The sequence below is a fragment of the Anolis sagrei genome, chromosome 1 (assembly GCF_037176765.1).
Source record: "Anolis sagrei isolate rAnoSag1 chromosome 1, rAnoSag1.mat, whole genome shotgun sequence".
Classification (NCBI taxonomy): Eukaryota; Metazoa; Chordata; class Lepidosauria; order Squamata; family Dactyloidae; genus Anolis; species Anolis sagrei.
This window is the reverse complement of record NC_090021.1, coordinates 14,888,773-14,911,728: the sequence shown is the minus strand read 5'-3', so window position 1 is coordinate 14,911,728 and position 22,956 is coordinate 14,888,773. Positions and strand designations below refer to the sequence as shown.

The 22,956-nt window shown below is 43.4% G+C and overlaps 1 protein-coding gene across 1 annotated transcript in view; it reads right to left on the bottom strand.

Moving 5' to 3' along the window:
• LOC137095820 (uncharacterized) overlaps positions 1–4,689 on the bottom strand; it is a 6,039-nt gene extending 1,350 nt beyond the window's left edge. Inside the window, exons 1-2 of the mRNA XM_067462823.1 lie at positions 3,781–4,689; positions 1–343 (exon numbers count right to left, since the gene is read on the bottom strand). The exon at positions 1–343 is cut by the window's left edge and continues 1,350 nt beyond it. Of these exons, the coding sequence (XP_067318924.1) occupies positions 1–343; positions 3,781–4,258 (821 nt within the window). The 5' untranslated portion in view covers positions 4,259–4,689. The remainder of the gene's footprint in view (positions 344–3,780) is intronic.
• Positions 4,690–22,956: the final 18,267 nt, after the last annotated feature.

The following is a 22,956-nucleotide window of genomic DNA, read 5'->3' as shown; positions in this document are numbered from 1 at the left end:
ATAATAGCGGACCACGCTATACAAACTTGAGGCCATGCCTCCTTAATTCTCTGTATGTCGCTCAGAGCTTGAAGGAACAGAGCCCTGCCCTTCAGCAAACCCAGATCATTCCCTCCCAGGTGAATGATCAGAACATCAGGTGGATAACAACTTCCAGAATTGAACAACAAAGGGATTAGTCCATCCCACCTCAGGCCTCTTCTGCCCTTCCAGTCAACCATAGCCATGGTTGAAAGGCCGAGGTGTTGGCCGAAGGTTCCTCTCCGAGCCTGCCTTTCGGCCCAATGTATAAAGCTGTGGCCACACACGAGGACCCTTCTTCTATGCAACACTCTCGTGACATCTGAAAAGATAAGAACTGTAACTATGACTGCAACTCACGTATATAGGATTGGTATGCCCCGGACCTCCACCGCCCCAAGCTCTTTATTTTCTCTACAGAGTATCCCATAGCAAATGCAGTAGAGGCTGCTCCAATCCGGAAAGAGTGGGTTCCGAATTTTTGGTTTTTTATACCCAGTATCTTAAGGGCCTTCGTTGTAATGGACCAAAATTGGAATTTTGTCAACGGTGATCCCCCTTGATGGCAAAACAAGGGGCCCTCAAATAATCCCCTACTTTTGAGGTAGAGATTTAGGGCAGAGACTGGGCATAGATCGTGATCACTAGCCTTTTGCAATTTTAAGACTGATCCCTTGCCTTTTTGGTCTGTTTTTGAAAATCTTATCAATAGATGTATAGCATCGTGGTCCAAGCGCAAATCAGAAAGAGCAAGGGCCCTATTGGACCGGTCAGACTTTGACCCGGCAACCAGCTCACTTATTCTGAGAGCGCCAAAGAATGCTATGAGGGCCGAGGCATGGAACAATTGAGCTTCATATTGTGATTCGCAAATCTGTGTCCAAACCTGCTTCATTCCTTTTAGAATGACGGGTGTCAAAGGTGCCCTATCGTCCCTGTGTCTACATCTCTCTCTCGTCAAACCCTCCAGCCATTTTCTGATTCTAAAGTCTGACGTGAAGTCAGGCAGGCCTTGGCCCTTCAACCAGAATGCAATGGCAGATAACTTGGCCTTAACCGTCTGCGGGGCCAAACCCTTCCTTTGTAAAAAGATGGCAAACTGTGCCACATCGTCATAAGGAATTGGCGTAACCTGGTGTAAGGAGTATAACTTTCTAAATTCGAGGAATTCTTGAACCGCCCTGATGTAGGCCCTCCTGGAACTCGGCGCCAAAGCCAACTTCATGCCCCTGACTAGCTCTGCATTCCAATCTCCCAAAGATGGACCGGCATGCTGTACGGATGGGCGTCCGCGTTGGGGGCAAGTTGCCTGAAGCGCTCTATCTGCATTCGGGACAGAGAATCCGCTAAGGAATTATCGACCCCGGCGATATGGAATGCCCTGAACAAGATATTATACTTCAGACAATGAAGCGTGAACATTCTAACCGCTTCCATTGTGCTGCTAGATCGTGAGGTGAGAGAGTTAACCACCTGGACCGTTGACATGTTGTCACACCAAAAATGTAGTGTGCAATTTGCAAAATACTGCGCCCACAGTATTACAGCCACCAGGATGGGGAAAAATTCCAAAAATGTCAAGTCAGAGGTTAAGCCCCGTTCGTGCCACTTCTCAGGCCAGCGTTCTGCGCACCATCGGCCCTCAAAATAGACTCCGAAACCTATGGCCCCTGAGGCATCGGAAGCAATTTGGAGAGCATCCTTCAACATAAGGTCTTGCCTCCAAAAGGAAATTCCATTGAATTGGGTAAGAAACTGAAGCCAAACCAAGAGATCGGACCTAATGGCCCGGGTTACTCTTATTCGATGATGGGGCAAGGCTATCCCTACCGTTGCTTCGGAGAGCCTTCTCAGAAATGCTCGGCCAGGCGCTATAACTTTGCAAGCAAAGTTCAGGTGACCAATAATCTCTTGAAACTCGTGCAAAGTTGCCTTGTTTTTTGACCTGAAGAGCCTGATACGTGTTATAAGGTTGGAAATCTTTTCGGGGGGGAGCCTTGAAAATTGCTGGATTGTGTCCAGCTCAATGCCCAAAAAGGTTATTTTAGTAGCCGGGCCTTCTGTTTTTTCACTGGCCAGTGGCACTCCCAATTCTCTTGCCAGGTTTTGGAATGATTTTAACAGAAAGGCACATTCACCCGAGCCATGTCGCCCGATAAACAAAAAATCATCTAAATAATGAACTATTCCCGGCAGCCCCGTTTTAACCCTAAGCGCCCATTCAAGGAAGGTGCTAAAGGCCTCGAACGCCGCACATGACACGGAGCACCCCATTGGCAAAGCCCTGTCCATGTAATAATGGCCTCCAAACTGAAAACCTAACAGTTCAAAATCTGTTGGGTGAACCGGCAAAAGGCGAAACGCTGACTTAATGTCGCTTTTTGCCAATTCAGCCCCTATACCCCTAGCCCTTATTCTTCGAACTGCCGAATCAAAGGAAGTGTATTGGACTGAACAAATTTCTTCAGGGATGGCGTCATTCACTGACCTGCCCCTGGGATGGGACAGATGGTGGATGAGGCGAAATTCGCCCGGCGCCTTTTTTGGAACTATCCCTAGTGGGGACACTCTCAGATGCGGGGTGGGCGGTTCGAGAAAGGGGCCCACCACCCTACCCTCCGCTATTTCTTTGTTGATCTTTTGTAAAACCAGTTTTTCCATCCCCACCACTGATTTAAGATTATGTGACCTATAAGGGACCCTGGGGCCGTGGGCTGGGATCCGAAAACCCTCCCTAAAGCCACTACGTAAATAGCTGGCTGCGGCTGCATCTGGATAATGTTGCAGCCAAATTTCAAGTTGTTCCAAATGAATTGGGCTGGGGCCCTTTTGAAATGGGAACTGTGCCAGGGTTCCGCTTTTGAAATTGATTGTCCTTCTGGTTGGGTCTAACTGACTTTCCCTTGCTGCAGTTCTTGACTGCGTGAGGGCCATAACAGATTGAGCAGGAGTGCTGAAACCTACAGCCTTTGCGGGAACACATTCCTTGGGAAGCGTATTCCCAGCATAAGGCTTTTTGCTGTTGCTGGAGGGGCTGCTGGTTGGCCGGCTGACGAAAGGACTGGCCAGTCCTGAAATTCTGTATGGTGTGGCCACTATCAGCCTTCTCACCATAAACCGGCCGTGCCGGCGTCAGCACCTCCATCCAGAGTTGATCATCAATTAAATCCCAGCGTAAAGTAGGATATCGGGCTGCCTCCAGGCGGAACCTCTTATCGTATAGCAACCATGCATTACCAGTAAAGTTAACGTAGGCTGAGTATACGATATTTAGATATTGAAAGAGGGAATGAGCTCGTGATGGGTAAGCCTGTACTAGCACTCCACCATAAATTAGGAAACACGTAAACCAATTGCCCCAATTTTGGTCAATCCTGCGCTTTTTTAAAAGCTCTTTTCTCTCATCATCTAAATCCTCCTTTTCCTTTTTTTCTAATTCTCTAAAAAAGAGAGAGAAAATGTCCACGTATTCGTTCCGCAGGATTTTATCAATGGTTTTTTGTGCTAAGTGTGATCCTAGTGTAACACTACCCAGCCGCTTGGGTGCTGGCAATGTCCAATTAGCAGTGCCCCAAAATTGGTGTGACGTTTCTGAGCTAGCAGCCTCTTCTGTCTCCTTAGGGGCCAAGGCCTGAGACGGCTGTGTCGCCATGAGGGTGGGGGTAACGGATGGTTGAGCGCCCACTGACACTAGCTGCCCTATGTCGGATTCTTGAGTTTGAGTTAACCCCCATGGGCAAGCGTGTGTCTCTACGTTACCTGATGAGGAAGTCGTGCTGGCCTGGGCCATGGTCTGTGGCTGGTGGTCAACCGCTGCTTCGCTAGACCGTTGTGGCTCAGCTTCGACTGTCTCCTGCGTGGCTGACCGACCTTCCAATGTTGGCGTGGCCTTCTGTCTCCCCGACTCTAAAACGGATATACGAGAGGACAGTGATTTTAATAGGAGTGCCCTGCTAGCCGTACGTGTCGGTCGCTGAACCGAAGCCACTGAGCCACCCCCTTTCTCTTTTTCTAATGCATTAACGCGCGCAATAAGCGCATTGATCTGGTCAGCGGTTTGATCCTCTTCATCCGATGACGAGAGGGCCAGAGGGGGAGGGCGTTTTATTGGCGTCCTCTTGGCCGGGCCCTTGCCCTTGGCTCCCCCGACATTCTTCCTTGGCGTCATGCTATAAGGAAGAAAATGAAATTTGTCATTAAAATGTGCAGCTATAGGGAGGGTGATAATGGTTTTCATATTGTCTCATTTTTTCCGTTGTTGTATATTTGTTTATTGGCACCACAGCTGAAGCCGGGCCTGCTGAGCTTTGTCATCAGGCTGCAGCTGGCCACCTATACAGCATAAGGAATCAAAAGTGAAACTAATGCACAACATTGTAAAACATTGCCATGTGCAGGGAATCGAAAGTGAAACTAATGCACAACTATTGTAAAACATTGCCATGTGCAGGGAATCAGAAATGAAACTAATGCACAACTATTGTAAAACATTGCCATGTGCAGGGAATCAAAAGTGAAACTAATGCACAACTATTGTAAAACATTGCCTTGTGCAGGGAATCAAAAGTGAAACTAATGCACAACTATTGTAAAACATTGCCATGTGCAGGGAATCAAAAGTGAAACTAATGCACAACTATTGTAAAACATTGCCATGTGTAGGGAATCAAAAGTGCAACTAATGCACAACTATTGTAAAACATTGCCATGTGCAGGGAATCGAAAGTGAAACTAATGCACAACTTGTAAAACATTGCCATGTGCAGGGAATCAGAAATGAAACTAATGCACAACTATTGTAAAAACATTGCCTAGGTTATTATGATCTCTTTGTTGGACCCTGAATGAGGTTTGTTTTATTACAAGCCCCCTCCACCCGAGCCGCCTTTCAGCAGTGCAGTGCAGAGGGCCTGAGGGTTGGACAGAAGTTCAGCAGCAAGCCAGCCAACTCGCGCCCTTTACTGGCTCTCCCACCGAGCCATGCCTGTCCCAAGGCCGGGGCCCAGCTGGTGGAGGGGAAACCCCAGCGGCGCCGCAGCAGCTGCCGCCATGCGACCCCCACTTAGTCCCCAGACCCGCAGGCAGTACAAGAGGGAAGGTAAGGGGGGGGGGCAGGGAAGCTGGGGAAAGAAGGAGGAAGAAACGGCGGCATCCCGCAGCGGCGCTTTCCGCGCGTCCAAGGGCGGCGCAGCCGCCCTCCAGCCACCGCTTGTCCCCAGCAGCCAGCCCTGGAGGAAGGGAAGGGGATGCAGCCAACTGGGCCCAGCCCCTGCCCTTCCCCCAGGCCCTACTCACGGACCTATCTTGAAGAGGTCCGTCTTCTTCAGCGTCCTTGGATGAAGTGAGGAGCGGGGCCTCAGCCGGGCTTAGCCCCGCCCCTGACCACGCCTCCCCAAGGGTGGGGGTGGCAAAGGCCCTTCCCCCTCTCCAGCTTTGCATGAGGGGGGAAGCTCGTTCTTGTCATTTCAATATATTTGCTTGTGTTCTACTCTCTGGAGTAGCAGAAGCAAAGTTTGCTCTGATTTGTGGCTGAAATCCTTTCAGCTGTTTAAAGATGGCAATCATATCACCTCTCAGTTTCATCATTAGATGTCTCACCTTGGATTCTCGCTCTCACCTTCCCAAACTATCCACATTTTGTAACCCTTTCTGCAGAGGTGGATATTGGTTTCTTAATTTACAGTTGCCAGACAGGAAGCTGTTTTATTCTGGTGTAGTAAAAGCAAGAGTTCTGAGAGTGCCTTGGACTGCGAGAAGATCCAACCAGTCCATCCTCCAGGAAATAAAGCCTGATTGCTCACTGGAGGGAAAGATACTAGAGACAAAGTTGAAGTACTTTGGCCACATCATGAGGAGACAGGAAAGCCTAGAGAAGACAATTATGCTGGGGAAAGTGGAAGGCAAAAGGAAGAGGGGCCGACCAAGGGCAAGATGGATGGATGGCATCCTTGAAGTGACTGGACTGACCTTGAGGGAGCTGGGGGTGGTAACGGCCAACAGGGAGCTCTGGCGTGGGCTGGTCCATGAGGTCACGAAGAGTCGGAGACGACTGAACGAATGAACAACAACAACAAAAGCAAGACAAAGGTAGCACCTTACAATTGAACAGATTTATTATGGTATAAACTTTCATGGACTAGAGTCCACTATCTTTGAAGCTTATGACATAATAGATCTGTTAGTTTTTAAAGTGCCACAAGACCCTTTGTGGTTTTTATTTACAGTGACCCTGCATAAACAAGGAGGAAACTAGGGATGCCTGGATGGATCATTCTCTTTCCTGGTACCTTTAGTTTTGAATATGATCATTCCTATATCTGTTGTATCCTATTTCTGTATTTAATTAAAAAAATCTGGATCACAATTTGTACTTAATTCTATAACCTGAATCCTATTTGTAGAGTAAGTAGAATAAACTGATATAATCAAGAGATTTACATAAATGCTAATTCAGAATTTAATGGGTGAGTCAAGGAATGATTCAAGCTGCTGCAGCTATTTGGAGAACAGGGTTCAACATATTGGATACAGAAAGAGTCCCCTAACCAAAACATGTATATCCACAGCTTCACTTCCCTTACGCTAAAGGAAATAATCTTACTTGGAATTTGCTAAGTTACCATAGAGTTATGATGAAGGACCAAGAAAATTCCTAGGGAGAATACCTTTCTGGTCATCTCTGGGTTCTCCAAGGGAACTCTATGGTATGTGGAACCAGAAGCCAAGAAATTTAGTGGAGAGGACAGTCTTGCTGTATTTCCTTTACAGTTCAGGGTTAATCTCAGAACCAATTCACTGCCTCATTAACATAAAAGCCAACAGCCAACATTGGTAACTTCCACAAAAAAGAAGCCTCCCATGAATAGAGTTCTGCTCATGACAGAGTTTCAAATAAGAATAAATGCATATAATGACATCCTAAGCCATCTATAGCTCCAGCTGGAGGTCAGCTGTGACAAGCAGTGCTCAGAATTTGAAGAGGCATGAATGGAGGGTGAAATAGAGAAACGTGCCAAGAGGAAGGTGTGTCAAGCCAACCCTGACCGGGACCGCCTTCCACCTGGAAACCAATGCCCTCACTGCGGAAGAAGATGCAGATCAAGAATAGGGCTCCACAGCCACCTACAGACTCACAAGAAATCTGATCCTGGAAGACTATCCTACTCGGCCAACGAGGGATCACCTAAGTAAAAGTAAGCAGTGGTAAATTGATGTCCTAGGTCCAACAGCCTAAAACTATCTAGGCATTGATAGCTTCAATGTGTGATCATATTCATTCTTCTTCTTCTCAAAAGTAACTTTCTTAGATCTAGATCAGTGGTTCTCAACCTGTGGGTCCCTGGGTGTTTTGGCCTACAACTCCCAGAACTTCCAGGCGGTTTACCAGCTGTTAGGATTTCTGGGAGTTGAAGGCCAAAACATCTGGTCACCCATAGGTTGAGAACCACTGTTCTAGATGCTTGCATCAGCAAATGAGTTTCAGAATCCAGGAAATGCAGCATCTCTTGCCTGTAATTACAAGATCCAAAATCCAAAGTTGTCTATGGGGTGGTTAAGAAAGTGACGCCTTTGCTTTTCAATGGTCCAATGGACACATGCACAAAATACTGAATGTTAGTATGGTACTATCTTCATGTTATATGGATAACATAAATGAATTTTGTGTTTATACTTGGGTCTCATCTCCAAGATATTTCATTATGTTGTTGTTGTTCATTTGTTCAGTTGTCTCCGACTCTTCGTGACCTCATGGACCAGCCCACGCCAGAGCTCCCTGTCGGCCGTCACCACCCCCAGCTCCTTCAAGGTCAGCCCAGTCACTTCAAGGATACTATCCATCCATCTTGCCCTTGGTCAGCCCCTCTTCCTTTTACCTTCCACTTTCCCCAGCATCATTGTCTTCTCTAGGCTTTGCTGTCTCCTCATGATGTGGCCAAAGTACTTCAACTTTGTCTCTAGTATCCTTCCCTCCAATGAGCAGTCGGGCTTTATTTCCTGGAGGATGGACTGGTTGGATCTTCTCGCAGTCCAAGGCACTCTCAGAACTTTCCTCCAACACCACAGTTCAAAAGCATCGATCTTCCTTCGCTCAGCCTTCCCTAAGGTCCAGCTCTCACATCCGTAGGTTACTACAGGGAATACCATGGCTTTAACTATGCGGATCTTTGTTGCCAGTCTGATGTCTCTACTCTTTACTATTTTATCGAGATTGGACATTGCTCTCCTCCCAAGAAGTAAGCGTCTTCTGATTTCCTGGCCGCAGTCTCCATATGCAAATGTAGATATTCCAAAATCTGAAATCCAAAACACCTTTGGTCCCAAGCATTTCAGGCCATCACTGTATTGCTATTCATGTAATGTGCAGCAAATTCTAAATCATGGCTCCCTTTTCGAGTTGTTAAAGGAAGAGCCTAGGCTGAAGAGAGAGTGGGTTTATTATCATTTTAAGCCTCTGTTGATCTCCAGGTCTGAGCCCAAAAGCATTCTTCTAATGCAGATTGAGGGTTTAAATGAGGAGGAAATGATAACGTTGCAGCCGAAAGACTTTGAAAAAAAAGAGAGATGAGACCTTGATGTTTGATAGTTGTAATAACCTGCCGAGTGTTCTAATGGCTCGGGGATCAGGTGCGAAACCACAGCAATAACAAGTGCTGAATAATTATCCCAGCCATATTCTGCCGAACCAAACCCCTAAAGTACGAACTATATAAGGAGGCTTCTGCTGCCTCGCCGAGATTCCCAGAAATGTTAAATCGCTGGATTGGGAGCACTTCCAACATTAGTACTGCCCAGTTAGAAAGAAATAAAGCCCAGAATCCTCCAGCGGCTCTTCTAATGTCTTTGTTAATTATGAATTATGGGTAAACATGCCGACTCACAGAGGTCACTCCTGTCAGCAACAATACTTTTCAAGAAGGATATATTTTTTATGAGGGTCTTTTTCATTCAGCGATAATGTACTTTATATATACATAAAAGCCCCGCCACAAATATGAGCCAAGATTTTTTTTCTTTCTTTTTTCAGGAGGTCTATTTATTTATTTTCCTCTTGGTCTCCTCTCCTTTCCTCCACCTTTCTTGTGTTTAGTATTATTGTCTAGAGAGTCCCAGTTCATCCATGGCACACATCATCTGGACAACTCCATCAGTTGGGCAGAATATGGTAAAAAGAGGCCAAGGTGAAGCCAATAGCCTGACACTCTGCTAACAAGGAGGTCGTCCTTTTTGGAGAGAATTAACTATCTAATTGTCTGTGTTGCCAGCCATGATGGAGCTCCTGGCTGCATACTCTCTGCTTGGTTAACCTCACTTACATGCCAATGGCTGATCCAAAGCTCTGTCCCAAATGGGCACAGAAACAGGCTTAAAATGATATTACATGTGGATCTCACCCAACACAAAAGCAACTGGCACACAATTCTTTTCATTTGATGATAGAGGTTGTGTCACATTCCACTCTGGCAGCATCTTCTTGGTTTCCTTCCCCACAGTTTTCTCATTGGCCCTATGAAGAACTTTTGGAAACTGGTTTTCAATACCATGTAAACAATGTAACGAAATTAGGAATGATGTATGTTGGTTTGCTAGGCTAAGGGTATCTGCTAGAAATATTTTTTCCCCATAGGTGTTGATGGAGTAGTGACTTTTAGCTCACAAACTAGAAGTAAACACTATCACTTGATGTGGAACTGTAATCTGAATCCTCTATTGATAGGAATGTCTGGTCTTAAATGGTGTTATATAATGTTTTATAGGGTTTTACAGTGTTTTTAAAATTGGTTGTTTATTTCTGCTTATATTGTTGTGATATTTTGATTTTATTAACTAATATGTAATTCTTTTTAGGTATGCTACTTACTGTTGTCTGGTTGTAAGCCACCCTGAGTCTCCCTAGAGATATGTGGTGGGGTATAAATAAAACTGTTGTTGTTGTTGTTGTTGTTGTTGTTGTTGCTCTCTGGCAAATTTATAATGTCCCTCAGGCAAACAGGTTCACAGCTTGGGAGTTCTCCTGCATTCATCGTTGAGTCTGGAACCCCAGGTTTCAATGGTGGCCAGGGAGACTTCTGCACAATTAAAACTTGTGTGCCAGTTGCTCTTGTTACATCTCGAATAGATTACAGCACTGCACTCTACATGGGGTTGCCTTAGAAGACTGTTTGGAAACTTCAAGTATTGCAAGGGGTGGCAGCCAGATTTCTAACTGGAGTGGGGTACAGGGAGCACACAACTCCCTTGTTGTGCCAGTAACAAGTATATTTATGCTAATAGAAAATCCTATCATCCCAAGAAATACTGAGTACTCAGTATATATGTGAGGTTGGCAAGGCCTAACTAAAATCCAGACACATGGCAGGTATAGGTTCAGGACTGATTTGATTGCATGTTTAATGGACATGCTATTGTGAAACAGTTATCATATGGGTCAGTACACACTTGCGGCTTATGTTAGGAGTTTCAGTAGTGTTAACATTATTGGCAAGTATGTAAAGGGGGATATCTAGTACCTCCTTGAACAACAATTTTCTCCAACATGCCAAATAGCTGGTTAGCAATATCTCCTACACTTTCTCCAAATCACATAGCCACTGATGACCAGATTGGAGATTTTTAAGTGAGCACCGTAAGGCTGGTGTTTTCCATTTCAGACCTCCTGACCACTCTCCCAGACCTCCAATGTAACTGAGCTGGTATACCACTGTATTTATATCCAACAGATTGCTTCAATCATCTTCATTTGACTACCTATTTGGCATGGAAGAAGGTTAATCATAGAATTAAAGAGTTGGAAGAAACCTCATGGGCCATCCAGTCCAACCCCCTGCTAAGAAGCAGGAATATTGCATTCAAAGCACCCCTGACAGAAGGAGCCTCCACCACACTCAGGGGCAGAGAGTTCCACTGCTGAATGGCTCTCACAGTCAGGAAGTTCAGATGGAATCTCTTTTCTTGTAGTTTGAAACCATTGTTCCATGTCCTAGTGACCTCTTCACACATTCCTAGCCCCTGTGCTGTTTCTCCAGCAGTCACTGATGAAACGGAACAGGTGCAGGGCACCTCATGGTGCTTTGCATGCCCTCCCTGCTTACCCCAACAGATGGGGACAATGGGACAAGGTGGTTGGCACCCTGTCCCCATCAGATGGAGGACAGGGCATCAACACGCATTGCCGCATTTTCCTTTCCTCTATTGCATGGAGGACCCAAAATGCAAGTAACTCCATTGGAGCTACCCAAAAAGCACTTAACTCTCTGTAGTTGCCAAGGAATCATCTTGCAACACTTCCTCGGGACTTGAGGGTAAATGGGGCAAGGCCTACCAAGTGTCATGTGGCACAGGCCCCATCCCCACAGTGCCGCAAAGGGGAAGTTTACCCCAATGTGACTCTTATACACTGATCTTTCCATACAGATGTTAGTGGTTCTGTGCCACACTTGTATAGAACCCAATCAAGGCCCTATTGCCTTGACAGAGGATGATGCATGATGGTGGTGGAGGATGCTGTGATGTTGTTGCTGCTGTTCACTACTGCTGATACACAGAGGCGGCCCTAGGTAATTTTCAATGGTAAGCAAACAGTATTTTGGCGCCCCCCCCCCAACCAATCATTGATATATATTTTCTGTTCGTCATGGGAGTTCTGTGTGCCATACTTGGTTCAATTCCATCATTGGTGGAGTTCAGAATGCTCTTTGATTTTAGGTGAACTATACATCCCAGTAACTACAACTCGCATATGTCAAGGTCTATTTTCCCCCAAGAGCGCCTCAAGAGCGCCCCTGGGCAGAATCAACTATACTGCGAATGCTTACTTTGTGTGATGGGTTGAGCCGCCCCTGCTGATACATCACAATCAAGAAAGGTCCTACAGAAATGTAAATGAGGCTTCCACTGGTGTCACCAGCAGTATTCTCTGATCATACCTCTACACCGTATAAGAGTTGGAGGCAACTCTGTTCAGAAGATTAGGTGAATGCATGAAGTGTAAGGTAATGACAAGAAACTTGTGAAGTGAAGGGCCAACCATCACAACCTTTGGAATGCTATGAGTGGGGCTATGAGCAAAATGATGTATATAAAAATAAAACATGTTTAATCTAAACACTGAAATCTAGACTCCAATGAAAGGATATACTAGTAAGGATGCTTCCCCAAGAAGTAGAAGTTATCTCTTTATCACAGTTCATGGTTTGCCTCAGATATGCATCTTACGTTTAGCATGCTTTGTTTTATTATGGGAGACTTTCAACATCTGATGCCGGAAGTAAATATCTCTGAGCGAATCTTATTATGTGTGTGGTGAGGTAACCCTAAGGGACACGTATTTTCCTTAACATCTACTTTGACACTACCACATTTATCAGCACACGAGCTCTTCTAAAAGGGAATCTTTAAAAAGTAATTGGCAGTGAGCCTCAGAAGCATTGAGAAAAAGTAGTGGATATATTACCACATGGGCAGTGGTGCAATGCAGGGAATAAAACAGTTTTACAATGGGAAACAGAAGGGATGAGTTCTGATAGCAGAGCTAGAATATATATAGTCCAATCAACTGGCGTCAAAGGGTAGAGTGAAATGTTGAGGCCCCATTGATATCTGCAGAACTCAGGGTGCAGCCTGCATATAACAGAACATAAAATCATGGATGGAGAACAATAGATATAAAACCACATTAAAGATAATTACTACTGGTAGGGAGATAACCACCCATAGTCTTTATTAAGACCAGAAGATAAGAGTGTCAAAAGGTGTTAACGAACAGTAATTCAGCAGCCTCACATTCTCTCAATCCTTTCAGCTATTTGTAGTGACCATAAGGTCAATTCTGGGAGTCAAATATATCCTCTCTCCCATTGATTGTCTATCTTGGAAATGGCAATTTTTAAAATGTTGTGGCTTTTTATCCCTTGTGTCAAGATTATCCTGCTTGGCCCTAGTACAATGGGGATACAAAAGACAGCTAAAGCCAACTAATATCAAGATTAACACTACATGAAGTGCCAATTTTGCTATCAGTAGACATTAGGTGCTCTTTACATTCCCATTGGAAACTAACGCAGTGGGTGATATGAGGGGCCAATGTAGTGTAGTCTAGTCTAGTCTAGTGTAGTCTAGTGTAGCACTGGACTACTACTCTAGAGACCAGGTTCGATTCTCACTCGGCATGTAAACACACTAGGTGACCTTGGGCAAGTCACATGCTCTCAACCCCAGACACCCTTTTGATAGGTTCACCTTAAGGTCACATAAGTCAGAAACAACTTGAATAATAATATAATAAAACTTTATTTATATACCACCCTATCTCCCCAAGGGGACTCAGAGCGGTTTCCACATATGCAAAATAATGCAAAAACATACAATATAAAACAAAAACATAGGCATAAACTGTTAACACAACATATACATTAAAATCAATTTAAAACCAGTTCCGCTCTCTTCTTCGTGCAAAGTAAGCTGCCAGGGGCCAAGATTTCAATAAGGGGCCTGGAGTATTTGGGTTGAAGGCAAACAACAATGTGTACTTCAAACTAAGTTTAACATTAAAGAGCAAAGTGATTTTTTTGCCAGAATTGATGAAAGGGGAAAGATGACATGAAAGTTGGGTAGAGTTCTTTGTCCCATGCCAATGACAATATGGTGAGTTGAGCTTTTGGTTAAAAGGGGGGAACCACCATCAAAGTTGCCCCCATGTTATATTTGCTGTTGCTATTTAGCAGCAAATTTTTGTGGAACAAGAAGGTTATGGGATGTCCTTCTGTACCATAGAGAGCTGCAGGGCAGAGTGTATTTTCCCCTTCTGCTCTAAAGGATGTGATGGAAATGGAGGGTGAGGGAGGGGAGAGTCAGACAAGAAGGCACTCTGGTATCTTTGTCTATCTCCTTCCATCACTCCTCTCTCATTGTGCTGGTATGGCTGTACCAGGAGCTCCAACTTCTATTCCTTTCTTGAGTGTTTGCATGTATTCCAAAGTTCCATGCATTTTGCAATAAGGTGGCTTCCCTTGGTTTGCAATAATAGAGCCAATGACCCATCAATTATCATTATGTTCTTTAGTTCCGCCCCTTTTTCTGGGTTAAGGAGGGAAAAGGGGGACCTCTAGTTCAGTTCACACAGAGAAGCCTTTCGTACAGGACGTGTATCAGTTCCACCTGTAGAAAGCTTCGTCTTCTACAGCTTTGCTGGGGAGATCCAGTCCCACAGCTCTACAGAGAACTACAGCATAGCCTTTGTTAGGTAATTTAGTTCCACAACTCTACAGCCAGCCTTCGCTGGGAACTGAAAGCCTTTTTTCCTCTTGGAAATCTACTAAAGGACTCTGTTTGGTAAGGACCACTCGCGGCAGCCATAAAGCAATTTGGACTGGGTATAGGGGCCCACGCCAGCAGAGCTTAAGTTAGATTGCCCAAGGAGAGGTGAAGGATTTCCCTTGTAGAAGGAAGAAACAGTTTATGAAGAAAGTTGCCTGTCCCTTGTGGACAAGATTTAAGCAAGCCACCAGTTGATTCAAAGCCTTGAAGTATTTGTTTGATTTATTGAAGATTTAAGCAACAATAAAACTTTGTTGAACTTTGTGTGGGGAAATCCGAAAGGCCTCTCAGCTGAGGCACCCCCGGTGTCCCGTTGGGCATTCAGAAAACACATCTTGTCTACAGACTCTTTCACAGGCTCAGCGCGTGACAGCACACTCATTGTTTCTCTCACACCCTTTTACACATATACACACTATGTTTTTTTTTCCAAAGGTGCTTTGTTTGTTATGTCCAGTGATAGGACTTTCCACTTGAATGACAAACTGTTGTGTGATGGTACCTTGTGTTTTCTACCTTTCACGTTATTTGGCTTTCCCAAAACAGAATATTTGGCCTTCCAAAACTGCCAACTCACTTATCTGATGCTGAAAATAGACATTGACATAAAGCAATGGTTTAGATTTTATCAAGCATCGCACGTTAGCTGGAGGAGGGCCGAGTTTTCAAAACGGATTGATGAATTTTCCCACACCAATCTCATTTTCACTCTACCCTTCCGTAGTTGTTCACTTACTTGGCAGGAGTCTAGGTTGACAGGGCCTCTCTCATCTTTTCCTCTTCTTTTCCCCACTTTCCCTTTGTCCCCCTCTTCCCATTTCTGTTGTCTTCACTGCCTGTGTCTCGATTTCTTGCCATAGCAACATCTGCAGGTGAAGGCAAAGCTCATCCCCTACCTGCTTTGCCGGCAGTGAAGAGGCAACTAATCACTCGACAAGTTGTGAAGTGCCATCTCCATGCTACCCATGCTCAAATTGTAGCAGTCCTCACCCCCCATGTGTCACAGGTGTTTAACCTGCTTTTGTGACCGTTGGGGGGAAAGGGCTTGCAGGAACAAAAGCTGCTCTTGGTTCCATCATCCATTGCTTGCCTGCAGTGCTTCACACAGAGATGCAAACTCTCAACAGTAGCACATGTGAAGCAAAATGCAAAACAGTACAGTTAGCAATGTGCTCCTTCTGCAATTCTATTTTCAAAAGGATTGGCAGTCGGTGGCCTTCCAGATGTTGCTGAACAGCATTTTTCATCAGTTCTAAAAACTAGAAATTGTGGTCCAACATAACCTAGAGGTCTATTCCTGCAAACAATGTCCAAAAATTGCTTTTTGGAATGAAAAGTCCCAAATTTCACCAACTAGCATAGCTACTGGTCATGCTGGTTGGGTAATATTCCTTCTGGGCACCATTTTGCTCAAGATGCAACTGAAAACACATTTATTCTGGTATGTGGGTTGGTCCATAGAGGGTTCATGAGCTAATATTGCCCATGGGCAATAGTTTTCGCACAAACTATATGCATGGTTTTTTGCACAAACATTTCACAAAAATAATTTCAAAGTGCAAAAATAAAAGACACAAAAATATTCCCAAAAACTTCTATAAATCTACCTAACTGGGAGGAATTTTCAAAATGTTTATTCTCAATTTAAATGTTCCAGTTACTGACAATGTTTCCCATCCAGCAGAAGGAGAGTCAGGGAGTTGGGCATATTACAAAACTGCATTTCTCCTAACATATTGTGTTTGCCACCAATAAAGAAAGAACCACATCGTCTTTCCCGTTCAGCACCTCTTAACGTTTCTTCAGGCTAAGTTGCAATATTGTATCTGCGAGTGAAATTAACGCAAACTGCTTTTCCCCTTCCGCTTGATAATTGCTTAATTTTTCATCGTGGTTGCTTTTCATAGTTGCAAATGGATAGATTTGTAGTTTTTTATGTTTGCAAAATGCCATATTTCCCCCTTTTAGGACTTTAAAAAAGACAGAAAGGAACCCAAACCAACAACCTGTAATTATGTTTGTGACAGCGACCTAATTGCATGCCACACTGAAAGCGAACCCAGTGGGGGAAATAATTTTACCCAATTATGGAAAGTTTTAATAAAAGACTTATATGTAAAGTTTTGCATTTTTAATGCATTCTGCAGGCACCCGGGTGCCATTTGGACTTATCATTAAAACCTTGTGAGAAAAGGAATGTAATACCTGTTATATTTGACTTTATTGGCAAAATGGTGTTTCGCGTGCACGCCCAAAGTGTAAAAAATATGTGTAACAAGAAGAGAGCACAAAAATAGCTTCAAAAACAATTGAATGCGAAAGCCTCCCTACTGATGAACCAGCTATTGATTTCTATTGAATATGCATTCTCCTTGTTTATTATTCTATTGTGGGAATTAGATATTTTAGCATACAAGAAAGCCAGAATTTATATCATGTATTTCTCTTTATTCAAAAAAATGAAACATATTTCAGTGAGATTATTTTAAATAAAGTTATTTAAATAGATTTATAGATTTTCCAAAATGTGCTATAACATGAAAGCTTACAAAATTGTGTAATGAAGGAAGCTTCTTTCTCAATGTTATTCTCAAAGTTTTTTTAAATAAATTTGCATGCTACCTTGTGTATTTTCTAATTAGAAAGTAAAGCATAAGAAATGGGGAATGTAGGTGTTTCTCCCAAGCAAGTCCCATCACAGTGGTCTACAATTGCATTTCTTTATATCAGCTGAGATCCTGAATCATCAGCTGTGATTCCAGTGATGGACCTTCAACATTGAAATTACTTCTGCTAATGTGATCCTCCAATTATCTGATCTCAAAAGCAAGGCAGCAACCTAGTGGAAGGATTTCTGAAGCATTGAAAGCTGGGGCACTTGTAAATGATGACTAAAGTTTTGTCCTCAATGTCCTGATCGTGGAGTGCTTTGAGACAAACAACTGTGAAGACACCTCAAGGTCTTGTTCCAACTACTTCCATCAGCATGACCTGAAACTGGGAGAGAGCTGAGATTTCCCAGCACTTCAACCCATAGCATTTTGTGACCCAACCCCATGTTTTTGGTGCTGTCTGGTTTAGGAGATCCATTTGCAAAGGCATGCATATTTAGTAGGGCTGGGCGGTTTCGTTCGTTAATTTCGTAATTCGTTATTAATTCGTATTTAAATTAGCTTACGATCCAATATTGAGCCATGCAGGAATAGTGTGAGGAGTAATTAAAAATCGAAACAATGTTTCTAATTTATTTCGTGTTGTTTCGTAATTGGTTCAAAATTGTTTCGTAATTGTTTCGTAATTATTTCCGTATGTCTGGTACAAGTTTTATAGTTGTTGTTTGTTTTATCAGTGATAAAAAATAAATTATCACACCAACAGTCAACAACAGAGGGAGAGGGAAGCTTCAGAAGTTCCCCCTGTCCCATTTGGAGGTTTTTTTAGCATATTGCGCAATCGCGTCCGCCATTAACGAATCGATTCGAAATTAACGAAATTTCGTAAATAACGAAATTTTGAAATCTCAGAATTTCGGAAGTATTTAGAATTTGGAAACGCTAGCGCCCCCTGGAAACGAATCAAGTTTAGAAACAATTTTTTCCATGGTTACCCAACCCTAATATTTAGTATTGACCATCAATGAGAATCCCAAAAGATACAAGACTGTTAAATTCCTTTACGCAATAGGGATTGCCGGGAGGTTGCTCTTGTAGGCTCCTTCTACACAGTTGTATAAAATCCACATTGACTGGATTATATGGCTGTAAAGACTCAGATAAACCAGTTCAAAGCAGATATTGTGCATGATCTGCCTTGCTAGTCTGGGTTATGTAGCTGTGTAGAAGGTCCTTAGTCTGAACATTCGAGGATATTTTATTTATTTATATATATAAGAAATTTATATCCCACCTTTCCCCACTCATGGGCCCAAGGTGGCTTACAGCCAATAAAACATACAATCTATTTATTTGTTTACGACATTTATATGCCGCCCTTCTCACCCCGAAGGGGACTCAGAGTGGCTTACAAGATATATATATCTGGCTACCAGTATTAAATCTGGCTACCAGTATTAAAAACTCTAAAATTAAAATAGCAAAACAGCAAAAGGAAAAAAATCAGGGACATCTAATCACCTCTCAACAAAAGATTGCTCCAGGCACTGCCAGGCCATCAAATGCTCATCAAGGTGGTCAGTTGAAACATTCACACTTAGCACCAGTAGACAAGAGTTCTTTGTCCCACCCTGGTCTTTCCACAGATATATAAACCCATTTTCTTAGTTCCGACAGACCTCACGACCTCTGAGGATGCTTGCCATAGATGCAGGCGAAACGTCAGGAGAGAATGCCTCTAGAACATGGCCATATTCCCCCAAAAAATCTACAACAACCCAAGATAATAATATTATATTATTAGCATAGCACATTATCAGTATTATATATTACTATATTGTACTATACCACTGTATTGTAATATTATTAATAATATTGCATGTAATATAAAATATAAAAGTTAAAACCAAGTTGCACCATAAATACTAGACATGTGTAAACTCTAATAAAGTTAAATAAAATAAATTAAATATACTACTACAAAGCTAGGACCTTGTCACTTTCAATGGAGAAATCCTTCTTGTTGTGTGCATGCAAGTTATTGGATTTGTGTCGCCAATATGCTATTTTTACACCAGGGGCACATCTACACTGAACACTTATGTTGATGTAAGTTTGGATCAGTTCTATGGTGGCCACATGCAGTTTTGCTCCACATTAGCCAAAGTCAAGGCCATCCCCCAACTTTGGGCTCAGCTGACCTGAGGCTATAGGATAGCAGCCATTGTTCCCTCCTGCCCTCCCACCATCCATGTCATGTTAGTCTCAGCTGCAACACAGTCCTACCTATTGGCAGTTTCCTGCAGTGATGTCAGCCTGGGCAGTGGAGTGATCATCCAAAATTCAGTGTAGCTCTGATTTTCAATTGGGGAGACGAAAATGCAAAGAAGGGTTATTGCCTTCATATTTCACTTGTGGATTCCCTAAAATTATCTGGCTAAACCGCATTTGTTTTTTAAGGGTTTTGAACCCAAATGCGTGTTTCCCTGCTCTAGCTGTGTTCTTTGTATGTTCATAACAGTATTTAGAAAGCTACTTTTTATAGGTAATTACTTCCCACTTCTTTTTCACAATATTTCAAAAGTAATTTTCATTAAGCTCTAAACTGTTTGAAAATCTACTTGTGGCATTGCTCCTTGTGATGATGATGATGATGATGATGATTACTTATTTGCTACTTCCAATTGCTTTTTTTTCACAGAGTTGGAAGATATTATCCCATGGTCCGCCATGCAGAAATTCAGTAAGACCCCTGTATCTGTGGAGAATATGATGATGATGATGATGATGATGATACCGTAGAGACTCATTTATCCAACATAAATGGGCCAACAGAACGTTGGATAAGCAAAAATATTGGATAATAAGGAGGGATTAAGGAAAAGCCTATTAAACATCTAATTAAGCACCAAAAGTCATGTTTTACAACAAATCGACAGAAAAAGCAGCTCAGTACACAGTAAGGTTATGTAGTAATTATCGTATTTATGAACTTAGCGCCAAAACATCACAATGTATTTTTTTTGTCATGTCAGGAGCGACTTGAGAAACTGCAAATCGCTTCTGGTGTGAGAGAATTGGCCATCTGCAAGGACGTTGCCCAAGGGATGCCCGGATGTTTTGATGTTTTATCATCCTTGTGGGACGCTTCTCCAATGTCCTCACATGAGGAGCTGGAGCTGATAGAGGGAGCTCATCCACGCTCTCCCCAGATTCGATCCTGCGACCTGTCAGTCTTCAGTCCTGCTGGCACAGGGGTTTAACACACTGTGCCATTGGGGCTCCACATCACAATGTATTGAAACAGCTGTGAATCCGGGCAGGAGGCAGACTGTGTTGGATAATACAGAACGTTGGATGAGTGAAGGTTGGATAAGCGAGACTCTACTGTAATAACAATTCTTACCTGCCTCTCCCTGTGGCTCAAGGCGGGTTACAACACAATTGAAAAATACAAACATTACAAAAATTCCTGCCTAGGCCACTGTTATCTGAAACCATGGATATGACCAAACACCATGAATTAAAATGACTTCTGGTTCTGGCATACTATAGAATTGCATGAAGGACTCGGCAAATTCTTAGAGAGACCATTTTCCCGGTAAGTGAAACTGCAGATATGGGTTCTACTGTTACAGGGGTCCTAATGCATAAAACTAAAGCACATATGAAAGATGCAAATCAAGCCAAATAGTGTGAGAGCACTCTTAAGATTGAGAAGAGAATGACCTTGAACAAGGAAACTGGGGGTCCTTCCAAACTGATTTTGTTTCTGCTCTTCCCAGTTTTATACAGGATGAAAATAAACCAGTCTGAGTTTTGCCTAACCACATCTGATAAAATATGTCCTCTGTAGGCATTTCCTAGGTCTTCCAGGGTGACTCTATAGTAACTTATAGCAGAAGTCAATCATTTCAAAAAAGTTCGTTCTTATCCATGGTTTCCTGTTTCCACAGTAAGTTTAGGAATGTGTCTCATGCGGATATCGGGGTTGTACCACATAAGAACTTCTAACTTTTGGTTTTCTGTAACTTGTTACTTCTAAATATCTAAACTGTATGGGGTGAGCTTGAAATTGTGTAGTTTTATCATCTGGGAAAGAATTCATTTTTTTCTGATTTGACACTAAGAAGAATTTTGGATGATGAGTTTAGACTGGCAGGAACCTCAGCCTGAAGACACTGCCATTTGGAACACATCACTGCTAGAATATTCTTTCATTCTGCTCTCTTGCAGTCCTTTGGGGTCCATTTACCTCTGCAAACAAATAAAGCCTCCAAAGGAGTGGGCCATTTTTCCTCCTGTGTTTTTCAGAGCAAAGGATGCCCAATGTGGCTGTGTATAGCCTGTGACTATTTGGAACACATTCGGACGGAAAAGCAACTGCCACCGTGCGACTCTCAAAAGCCGCCTCGTGATGAACATCCTCCCATGTGCATCATGTAAAGATTGCTTGATAATGCCATGTTCATAACCTGAAGACTTTTCCCAAGAGGAAACTGATGAAAGTTTTCAATTGCAGAACAGCAGAAGATGATGATATATACACACACATCCATGTGTTGCGTGGAGAGAGGTTTTAATTGCTTTTTTTTTAAGAGATGCAGTTGTGTGGCTTCCGACACCCATCTTCATTCCAAAGGAAGGAAGAAATATTTTTGTAAAAATAAAATAAAAGAGAGAGAGAGAGGCAGACAGAGATAAACTAGACCTTTTGGAGAGAGGCAGGAAATCCAAATACCATAGACATTAAGAATCAAGGAAATGACTCACTGCGGGTTTTTGAACACAGCGCAAGGACATAAACAGCCCAAGATGGGGACAGTACAAAGAGAGAGAAATTGCAAAAGAGAAAGAGGGAAGATTCATCTAGCAATCACAGCTCCAAGTCCCGGAAGGGGGGCTGGGAAGTGGTCACAGGTGATTGTCATGTGTGATAATTATTATTACTGTACACCTGCTCCTCCGCACTAATTAACTTTGGATATGCAAATCAAGCCTATTGCATCATGCCCCTGCTCTCCTCCCCTACAGATAAGAAGATGTTCAGCTGCTGGGTTTAATTAGGATAATGAACGGCAGGCCCACTGTGGCTTGGCAGGGGAGGAGAGGGAGGGAAGCGGCAACTGACCTTTTCTCCCCAAACGGTGACATTTTCTATAGCTTGGGAGCCCTCCGAGTCACCCCCATGGCTGGGACGTTGATGGGAGCGGATTGATGAGGTGTCATTAGAGGAGAGATGCCTCAGCCCCAGCGTTTGCTGGGAGCCTACAGCAGGTGTTCCAACAAGGACAGAGGCCGATCAGTGCTGGATGCCAAACAATTCTCTCGGTTCGGTAAAGTTGAGCGCATCAGCCTCCCCTCTCCAGAAAGAAAAACAAGGCTGGATTGTGTTTAATTTTTTTTCCCTCTCGTGTCCGAAAGCCACCAGAGAGGTCGTCCCAAAATTACATTTCAGAGTTACTCTTCGTCTGCCATCAACAGATTAGAAAGAATTGCCACACCATCCCCCTCTTTCCCCCTATTTTGGAGATGCAAAGACAAACACCATCAAGTTCTCTCTCTTTTTCTAAGGTACAGTTGTCAACAATCTCTTTGCTCTGCTCTGGAAAACCAGGCTGTAAGGGTAAGCAGATACAGATTAGCAATAGGAAGCCTACAAGCATCTGGATGGTCTTAGGCTACAATCCTTAGCATTGCTGATGGAGAGGAATGCTGAGAGTTGCAGCCCAACAGCAACTGGGGAGCAGGATGATTCATAGCTATGAAGAGATATATAGGCGATGCTCTGTCATTTATGTACTCCCAAAACCTGCCATTTTAGCCTGGCAGTGCCCCAACCCAATGATTTACACAATGCTTGAAACCCGGGCTCTGAGACATGGCTTGCAGCACTCTTCCAAATGTGGGGTACTTTCATACTAAGCATTTGGAGAAACAACTCAGGTCTGGTTAGAAATGCTTCACTCCCAGAGTGTATCTACACTGTAGAATGCACTTTGACCTTTAA